Here is a 10830-nt window from a genome sequence, read left to right as displayed (position 1 = left end):
TTTAATTTCATTTTTTGGTAAGTAATTTGCAAATATATATACAAATATACATAATGTAATATAAATATTTTAGAAAATGGAGTATGACGAAAAAATCGAATTAATTAAAGATATTGTGAAATGTATGGAGGAAGCCATACAAATTGATTCAGACGATAGTAAAAAGAGTGATATATCTTTGTTTTAATAAATAAAATGTATTTCTTAATTGACAGAGCTGATTAATATATGTGATAGAGTGGCCCAAATACCTAAAAGGAAAAAGAAACGACAATGGGTTAAAGTAAAGTGAAAGAGAATGAGAAAAAAACTCGAGCAGAGTTGCGCAACACAAGTTGCTCGTGTGAAGGTAATGGGCGACAGCAAAAGAGAATCGCCCGAGAATTAGCAACTAAAGTTGTCTCATGTAATCGCAAACTTATATTTGCCAACGACAGTAGAGTTGACAGTGGAGAGGAGTGATGCCACTAAGTTTGCGATTACATGAGGCAACTTTAGTTACTAATTCTCGGGCGATTCTCTTTTGCTGTCGCCCATTACCTTCACACGAGCAACTTGTGTTGCGCAACTCTGTTCGCGTTTTTTTCTCATTCTCTTTCACTTTACTTTAACCCATTGTCGTTTCTTTTTCCTTTTAGGTATTTGGGCCACTCTATCACATATATTAATCAGCTCTGTCAATTAAGAAATACATTTTATTTATTAAAACAAACATATATCACCCTTTTTACTATCGTCTAAATCAATTTGTATGGCTTCCTCCATACATTTCACAATATCTTTAATTAATTCGATTTTTTCGTCATACTCCATTTTCTAAAATATTTATATTATATTATGTATATTTGTATACATATTTGCAAATTACTTACCAAAAGATGAAATTAAATTTTTTATATATATTCAAAATATTAATTTCAAAAAAATATACGCAAATGCAACTATGTACTACGAAAGAAAAGAACACGAATGCCGAAAAACGTCGCAGCGAACTGCTACGAATAAGAACACAAAGCGAGTTGCTGAACACTGGAAACTCGGCGCGATTCCCCTCTCCTCGTCGCCCCCTCGCCTATAAACCAAGAGTTGCCGCAACAAAAGTTGCCTCGTGTGATAAGGCTCTAATATGTAAAATGTAAAACTATTCAAAGCTCTAACAAACCTGACGTTATTTTACAAATAAAAGCATAAAATAGTTCTGTTATATCATTTGTAATAACAATTTATAATTTGAAACGAATAAATATTTACTTATTTTTTGCATAAAAAATTTTACTTTGAACAATATATTAAAATTTCATTGAAGTGAAAGGTGTACATGCAAAATGGACAGCCGTGTTGTCTTGTGTACATGCCGGCCATTGTTATGTCGCTGTCTTCTTACAAATGTTCATGTAGAAGAATTCACGACGCCATTTACAGTTCACTGTCGTGCTGCCATGTCGTATCGCGCTCTATGTGTTCAGCACTTAAGTGAGCAGACAACACGTAGCTGTTTTATTGATAAGAAGTGCTTCTGCTACGAATAAAGTTTTGCAATGTTGAAAGCTGTGATCCTTGTTGGAGGCCCACAAAAAGGTGAGTCATTTGTTTCAAATTCTCGAAAAGTAATCGATTTATTTTATTTTAGGTACTCGCTTCCGTCCACTTTCTTTGGACACACCGAAGCCTTTGTTTCCAGTAGCCGGTCGACCGATTATACAGCATCATATTGAAGCATGCCTACGTTTACCGGAATTGAAAGAAATTCTTATAATTGGGTATTATCCCCAAGTTCAAATGGAAAATTTTGTCAGTGATATGCAAAATTTATATAATATTAACATTAGGTAGTAACGAAAACATTTTGAAATATTTGTATTTGTATTCAATAATTGCGTATTTTCCAGATATTTACAGGAATTTACCTCGTTAGGCACTGCAGGCGGCATGTACCACTTTCGCGATCAAATTCGATCCGGAAATCCTTGTGCATTTTTCATTTTAAATGGTGATGTGTGCGCTGATTTTCCTCTGCAAGATTTATATTCATTCCATAAGCAGCATGCTGATACGGCTCTCGTGACCATTATGAGCACTGAGGCGACGCGACAGCAATCGCTGCATTATGGATGCCTAGTATTTGATCGTAACAGCGGTGTAGTGTCGCATTATGTTGAAAAGCCAAGCTCATATGTTTCTACTTTTATTAATTGTGGTGTGTACGTATGTTCCACGGATATATTTGCTCATTTAGCCGAAGTATTTTATTCAAAAAGTCAAGAGTACACAAATTATAGTTTAATTAACGGCGCCAATGGCAAAGATCAAGGGCATATACAATGGGAACAGGAAGTTTTAACACCACTTGCTGGTACCAATAAACTCTACGCAATCCCAGTACCGAATTGGTGGTCCCAACTAAAAACGGCTGGTTCAGCCATTTACGCTAATCGCCATTTTTTGGGTATTTTTTGCACTAAAAATAAATGGTTGAGAGCTTAGTAATTTCCAATAACACTTATTGTAGAACTTTACAAAAATACTCATCCAGAAAGACTGGCTAACGCTGGAACGAAGCTAAGTGAACAGGACTCTAATTTGATGTGTACCGTTTTCCCCGATGTTTATATTCATCCAAGTGCCACAGTCCATTTCAGTGCGACGGTTAGTCCAAACGTATTTGTCTAATATTAATAATAAATTTGCGTTAAATTAGCTGGGACCAAATGTTTCTATTGGACCAGGAGTTACCGTTGGGCCAGGCGTTCGAATTCGAGAATCTATTATACTTGAAAATGCAGTCATAAAAGATCATACTCTGGTATTGCACTCAATTGGTATGTTAAACAGTTATTATCAAATTAATATCAATTAATCATATATATTGATTTTTAAGTGGGGAGGGGATCCATAATTGGGCAGTGGTCAAGAGTAGAAGGTACTCCGTCTGATCCCGATCCGAATAAGCCATTTGCCAAAATGGAAAATCCACCGCTATTCAACAAAGAGGGTAAACTTAATCCTTCAATTACCATATTGGGTAAGAATCATTATTTTCTTCCAAATTTTTCCTAAAATATCGTGCATTTATATAAATAAGCTATTGAGATTTTTCTCATCTTTAATATTGCTAATATACATATGTATGTATATAGATAATTTTTAATAATTTTCTCTTTTCAGGATGTTTTGTACAAGTGCCGTCTGAGAAAATTTTATTGAATAGCATCGTCTTGCCGCACAAAGAACTGTCTAGAAATTTCAAGAATGAAATAATACTGTAAATTAAAATTGGAATTCGTTCTATATATTAAAGTTTTATGTTGGTTCTATGTCTAGTTTTTGTATCTTTACTTTGGCCAATATCTCTCGATTTTTTCTTCGAATTGCACAATACTTCTACAATACTGCAAACTAAGTGCTAAAGTATTGCTTTTATAAGGGAAGCTAATGTCCTCTCGACAGATGGAGGCACTAGCGGAAAGCACACCGCTGGCCCTCCTCCCAAAGGACGGCACCACGAAGAGGATTAATTTCAAAAGGAACTATAGCGTTACTCTGGGCAGCAAGACGGAGTGGAGCGACTCCACGCTGGAAATGCTGCTGGAAGACAGTACCATTCAGTGGTACACTGACGGCTCAAAAACACCGGAAGATATTGGGGCAGGTATTGCGGGACCGCGTACTAAGCTGTCCATACCAATGGGATGCTTCCCAAGTATCCTTCAGGCTTAAGGTTTTGCCATATGTCAGTGCGCAGAAATCAACCTCCGCCGCAGCTATCGCAACCAGCGCATAGCCATTCTCAGCGATAGTCAAGCGGCACTAAAAGCGATCTCAGCATATGAGACCAAATAGCTTTTAGTAGAGGAATGTATAGAAAGGCTAAACCGCCTATCCTTGTGCAACCTGGTGCACCTAATTTGGGTTCCAGAGCATAAAGGAATATAAGGAAATGAGAGGGCCGACGAACTGGCCCGCTCTGTGGCAGCTTCCAAGATGATGGGACCAAAACCATGCATAGCGGTAGGGTCACACACCCTTAAGGAGCTGCTCCGTATGGAGAGAGAACGGCATTGGCAACAGGCAGCAAGTATGCGCCATGCCAAGCTGCTTCTAGGGGGGTACAACCTCTCAAGGTTTAAAGAACTAACTAACCTCCCCCGAGACAAATTCAGCCTTCTCGTCGCGATCTACACAGGGCAGTGCAAGCTCAGGAAGCACTTGTCCAACATGGACATAGTCTCCTGTGCTAAGTGCCGGTTCTGCGACCTGGAACAGGAAACACCAGCACACCTTATTCTGGATTGTACAGCAATCTGCAGAAGAAGGCTTAAGGCCCTGGGTTCCATATATATTAGCAGGGATCACATCACCTCAATAGCGCCCGGCAAACTCCTGGAACTATTCAGGCTGCTGGAACTTTGGGAAGTCATGTGATATAGGAGAGGGCACAATAGACCCTAGGTCGCGGTGTATTACCTCGTTAATAATCTGTCTATTGTTTTTATAATAATAGTTGATACGACCGGAACATTTCCGAGTTAAAGCAGGATATAGGCTATGTTCGTAAATGCATCATGACGCGCATCATGACGATTGCATAACAAAAAGAACGTTCAGAAATGCAATATTGCAACACTGCAATAATCAAGCGTTCAAAAAAGCAACACTTCTATCAACTATCATACATAATTTCTATCAAAAAATTGTTTACTGCATTTAACTACGATGTCTGACGAAAAGTAAGTGCAAAACTGTTTTATTTTAATTTTTGTATTGGAATTTAGTTAAATTATGTTAATAATAATTGTATAAATTATTATTTTTAAATTTTTAGTGAAAATCTCAGTAATGCGGAGACGCAGTTATTGCTGAGAGTACGGTGGAATATGTCCTCGGGAAACGACTTTATTGTTTTAATAAATGATTTGTTTTTAGGTATTTTTCTTTTTAAAGACAAACATTTGTACCTTCAAATTTTTCTTTTTGACTTCAATACGCTTCTTTTTCTTAAATTTAAAGAAAATCTATCATTTCTTTGCTGACAAATTTCGTCTAGTGTTAGATTCAGCAAAATTTCCATTTTAGTACTATACGCGTTCAAAAATGCAAACAAATGTATCTGCAAATTGTCAAAAATTGTATAAGAAGTATCAAACGTCAAACTTGCAGTGTTGCTACTGTTGCTTATGCTGCAAGTCATGATGCATTTACGAACATAGCCATACTCTGTGGATAATCCCCGCTGGGTGGTAAATTTGGGGTTGGTTATTATCGAAGTCATCTAATGGTAGGTCCGGGAAATGAGCTGTTTCGATGGGGTCAGACTATAGGAAGAAGGGTATAAATGAGTAGGGTGCGTTAGAAACTCAAAAAGGTTATTGTCATGCTCATTGCATACTAACATATGTACATTTGGTACGTCGTCGTTCATTCTGGATAAGTAGGAGTTTAACCTGTTGCAGTATCTGGAACGAAGTTTCGCAAGATGATTGATTATGAGAAGTGATGGACCACAGGCTGTAGAATATTACATCTAAAATCTTAGGATTATTGATAGTCAGAAATTTAACGAAATCGATAGTAAAGTTTAGATCCAGCGGGTACTCTTTCGTCCAGTTCGTGAAAATGGTCGCCCTATACTTTGTGGGGGAGAGTATCAAGCACCTTGCACAGCTCCTTTGAAGTTGGTCGCCTTGTCGTGGCGAAGGGGCTTAAGTAAGAGTAAAGTGTGCATCCCAAAGGAAACGCACTTTAATCTTACGAACTAAGAGGGACACTTCATAATTCCCACAATAGTGATATGGATGAATAAACCCTAGGTTTTACGCCCATCTCCTATTGTGGAAGTATGGGGATATCCGAACCAACACCACCCTAAGCCAAGGTGCCGAGTGCTGAATGAACGGTCCCCTCCGATGCCCGGGCGAGGTCGGTGGTATAAAAGCCTTCTCTCCGCATACCGGCTCTGCGGACGAGTGACCAACCCTTTCCGGATTACTTGTGGGACCAAAATATGAACGGAAACAATAACACAACAACAACATCAACTACAACAACCAAATTGACAACAACAGCAACGACTAAGGACATGAACTATAGGAATCCTATTACGGAATCCGAAGAAGACGAACTACTTGCCTCCAGCCAGGAGACGAGTAAGAGTACTATCGGACATACCAATTAAAGTATACCGGTAGATACAGCAGTGAAAACCCCAGATATAAGGGAGGAAGCGTCCACCTCCAAGGCTGCCATGAGCATCAACCAAAGTGCACTGGCGGCTAAAGGAGAGAACAAAAAGAAGCGCAAGAAATCCCAGAATTAGCTGAGGAAAAACCGGTACCAGAGGGCAATCTTCATCCTAGGGAAGATAGCCAAAGACCATTCAGCCGGTACCCCAGTTGATTAGGCTGAAACAAAGCGCCTCAAATCTATAGTAGAGGAATATGAAGGCTACCTGAAAAGGAAGCAATCAACCTCAAGAAGAGAGCAAACGTGAGAGAACTTCTCAGAAGAGAAATCGCTCCATCACAGAGGTACTTGGAACTCAGCCCAAAAAACCGAGGTGGAGCGAAGGTGAACACAGCAGCACAACAACGGCAAGGCATTCTGCGATGTAGCCAGGGACAGCCTGCAGGTGGCCATCATAGATGGAAATTCCTCCTCTCCGGGCACAATACAGGAGAGGTGGGTGGAGATCGACGTCAGATTGTCAAGTATGGTGTTAAGCTATGTACTCGACAATCCTGCAGGTCCTCACCCGGAGTTTGACTCCTCTAAGACCCTCAGGGGCTACAGGGTCATCAAGATCGCGGCCAGGCCTCGCTAGATTTCCTGACGGTTAGTGTTGCTAAAATTAGCAACGCCTTTGTAGGCCACCAATTGAGGCTTATACCCGCCAGGGAAATTCCGAAGAGACCTCGTGCTCGCATTTGGTTTCCCCCTCTAGAGGAGCCAGGCGAAAAACTCCTGAGGTGCATTAAGCTGCAGAACAAATCTATACCTGGTATAGATGAGTGGCAGCTAATCAAGGAGGAAAAACCGAATAAAGCAAGCAAGCCAATACTAGTGGCCATTTGTGATGAGTCCATTGAGGCTCAGAAGAAGACTGACTACAAAATCAGCTTCGGAATCCGCAAGGTCGGACTAAAAATCTTCCAAGGCGACAAAGCGGCTGACGAAGACGACACGGAAGAGGTCGACGAGCAGCAACTATAACCTGTTTTACACACGGAACAGAGGTAAACCTAGGGCATGCATTCTTATCAATAAAAGTATAAATGCATTTCTTTGTCCTAATTACAGCACAGCAGATATCACAGTGGTAAAGGTGGAATAGAAGGAAAAGCCCTTCTTCTTGGTCTCGGCCTACTTGGCCCATGACGAAGACTTACCACCGGCCCCGCTCACCAGACTAATAGAGGAGAACAGGAAGGATGATGTCCTAATAGGGTGTGATGCAAACGCAAGGCACACCGTATGGGGTAGCTCCAGTATAAACACCAGAGGTGAGTCACTCTTGCAGTATATTTTGAATAGTAATCTAAGTATTTGCAACAAGGGCGATAAGCCAACTTTTATTTTCCCAAGCTCGGAAATTTTTCCTGGGTGGGAGGAAGTGCTTGACCTCACGCTATCAACAGACACAGACAGTCTCGTTGTGGATAACTGGAGGGTATCCGATGAACCTTCCATGTCGGATCACTCCTGGATACACTTCAGCATCCGCGAGAAGTACAGTGCACCTCACACATACCGGAACCCTAGAAGAACTGCATGGGGAAAATTTACCAGTATAGCAACAAAATGCCTTGAAAAGGGAGGCAATAAGAGTATCAGAAATCCTGAGGAATTAGATTCAGAAGTAGAGAAGTAGGAAAAAATCTTAACCACAACTTTTAATAAATCTACTCCGCTAACAGTTTTGAAAAAGAGAAAGTCTCTTTTGGTGGAACAGTGAACTCAAGAATTTGAGAACACAACCAAGGAAAGCTTTCAATGAGAGTTTTAGAACTAAAATCTGGCAGCAATATAATTATAAAATAATATAAAAAAGCAGTCAGGAAAGCTAAAAACGACTCATGGCGATCTTTCTGCACATCGATAGTAAGTTGCAGAGAAGCCGCTAGGCTGAGTAAAATGCTTTCCAAAGATCATATTAATACTGCCTATATTAGCTGACTATCGAAGCCAAATAGTAGACAAAAGAAAAATCAAATATGCCATAAATAGTTTTGCACGATTTAAAGCGGCAGGTCCTGACGGGATTATGCCCATAATGCTGCAAAAACTGGTAGAACTAATGGTTCAAAGGCTTGAAAATATATACAAAGCTAGCTATCAACTATCTTACATCCCAAGAAATTGGAAGAGAAGTAAAGTTGTGTTCCTTCCAAAACCAGGCAGAAGAACACACGAGAATGCCAAGGATTTTAGACCTATAAGCCTTACCTCCTTTATGCTGAAGATACTAGAAAAGCTAATAGATCTACACGTAAGAACAATAATGGCGGAGAAGTTATCGAAGTCCCAACATGCGTACATGAAGGCCGATCAACCGAAACCGCCCTTCACGAGGTGATAAGCGTAATTGAAAAATCACTGCACCACAAACAATACAATATGGCTGCATTTCTAGACATAGAGGGCGCCTTCAACAACATAGAAGTAAATGCGATAATTAATTCTCTGGCACATGGTGGCATAAACGACACTGTGTGCAGATAGATACTATCGATGCTTGAGAATAGGAAGATTATAGCTTCAAACGGCGCTGCAACACAAACAAGCTATGTGAGTAGAGGGACGCCTCAAAGGGGGGTCCTCTCTCCGCTTCTATGGGTTGCAGCGCTGAACGAAATACTCCTCCAACTAAACGGTGGAGGAGTGAAAGCAGTAGCGTATGCAGACGATATAGTGTTGTTGGCTTCAGGTATGTTTCCTTCAACAGTCAGCGAGATTATGGAAAGATCACTTCGTATGTTAAACCTATGGGCTAAAAACAATGGTCTAGGAGTTAACCCGAACAAAACAGAACTGATGCTATTCATAAGCAGAACCAAAATACCTCAGTTTCAACTTCCGGTACTAAACGGTACAACACTCACTCTATCCCCCACTGGTGGAGATTGACACCAAACTGTCCTGGAAAATAAATATAGAAAAAAGAATAAACAAAGCATACATGGCCTATTATACTCGTACTTGTAAGAAAATCGTCAACAAGAATTGGGGCCTTAAACCAAGTATACATAATCATGTGGATGTATACGGCTGTCATAAGACCTATACTTACATATGGAGCTCTGGTATGGTGGACAGCGCTAAACAAACAATACAACATTAGAAAATTAAATGGAATACAAAGAGCAGCATTTGCGGGTGTTACGGGTGCAATCAGGTCATGTCCGACTGATGCGCTGCATGTGATCCTGCATCAACTACCAATGGACATTTTTATTCACAAAACAGCAGCTATTGCGGCGATAAGAATAAAATAATTGGGAAGTTGGAATCAGCAGAACTACGGACATAGTGTAATTCTAAACAAGCTCACCATTAATAAATCAGACTACATTCTCCCAAAGCTGGATTTCAGTAGACACTTCCAGGTGAGGATACCATCTAGACGAGAATGGAGAAGAGGTTCAATAGTAGAGGAAGATACCACCTCAGTCTATACCGACGGGTCCAAAATGGACTGCGGAGTAGGCACGGGGGTATTCTCCGCTGATCTAGACATATCTCTCTCTATACGTCTACCGAACTCGGCTAGCATCTTCCAAGCAGAAGTACTAGGCATAGAAAAAGCCTGCGAAGTTCTATTAGAAAACCACGGGAATATACATAAAGCAACTATATTTACCGATAGCCAGGCGGCCCTCCTGGCATTGTCTTCACCCATGACAAAATCCAGTATAGTTCACAACTGCAAGAGAGCACTAAGCTCAATAAAAGACAAGCTCCAATCAAACTTTATCTGGGTTCCCGGCCACAGGAACATTTTCGGTAACGAAAAAGCAGACGAGTTGGCAAAGGCAGGAGCTTTCCTCAATGAATCCGAGGCGGAGCTAATACCAAGCCCGCTAGGATCGATCAAAGGAGAGATCAATAGACAATTTCAACAAATTGCAAACAACAGGTGGAAAAACATTACAAAATGCGTCATAACTCAACAGTTATGGCCAACATATGACAGGAAAAGAACCAACGACTTATTAAATAGGTCAAGAAAAAGTATTTACAGAATAACAGCTACTACAACAGGGCACTGGCCATTTGGGGAACATGTGTCCAAAATGGGTATGCCCTACAACGACATCTGCCGTGGCTGCGGAGTAGCAGGGAACAAGGAAACAATCTTCCACTTTCTCTGCGAATGCCCAGCTCTAGCACAGATCCGACACAAAACACTCGGAATCCACCAAGCACCAAACCTTGAATGGATTTCCAGCAAAAGCATATCGGACATAAGTAGGTAGGTAGGTAGGAGTGCAGCCCTATCGGGCTCAATTAGCACTTGATGTGCCATTTTGATACACTATTCGTAGAACCACCTGTATCTGCTATTACGTTTTACCTTCTCTCTCAAACCATTTTGAGGTTTCGATGAAACTACTTATGTCCGATATGCTTTTGGTGGAAATCCATCAAAATCCATCCGGACATAAGTAGTTTCATCGAAACCTCAAAATGGTTTGAGAGAGAAAGTGAAACGTAATAGCAGATACAGGAGGTTCTACGAATAGTGTATCAAAATGGCACATCAAGTGCTAATTGAGCCCGATAGGGCTGCACTCCTACCTACCTCCCTACTTTGCAGAGATGAAGCGGGAAAGGTCA

At 40.5% G+C, this 10830-nt stretch overlaps 1 protein-coding gene across 1 annotated transcript; it reads left to right on the top strand.

The window, feature by feature from the left end:
* Nucleotides 1-1466: 1466 nt before the first annotated feature.
* On the top strand, nucleotides 1467-3320 carry LOC120772585 (mannose-1-phosphate guanyltransferase alpha-A). Its single transcript, XM_040101292.1, has 7 exons — nucleotides 1467-1578; nucleotides 1631-1829; nucleotides 1890-2446; nucleotides 2510-2646; nucleotides 2699-2819; nucleotides 2879-3022; nucleotides 3166-3320. Exons 1-7 carry the CDS (start codon nucleotides 1539-1541, stop codon nucleotides 3264-3266), a joined length of 1299 nt encoding a protein of 432 aa, XP_039957226.1. The 5' UTR covers nucleotides 1467-1538; the 3' UTR covers nucleotides 3267-3320.
* The last annotated feature ends 7510 nt before the right edge of the window (nucleotides 3321-10830 follow it).

The sequence above is a fragment of the Bactrocera tryoni genome, chromosome 3 (genome assembly GCF_016617805.1).
Source record: "Bactrocera tryoni isolate S06 chromosome 3, CSIRO_BtryS06_freeze2, whole genome shotgun sequence".
Taxonomy (NCBI): Eukaryota; Metazoa; Arthropoda; class Insecta; order Diptera; family Tephritidae; genus Bactrocera; species Bactrocera tryoni.
This window is presented reverse-complemented; position numbering and strand designations above follow the sequence as displayed.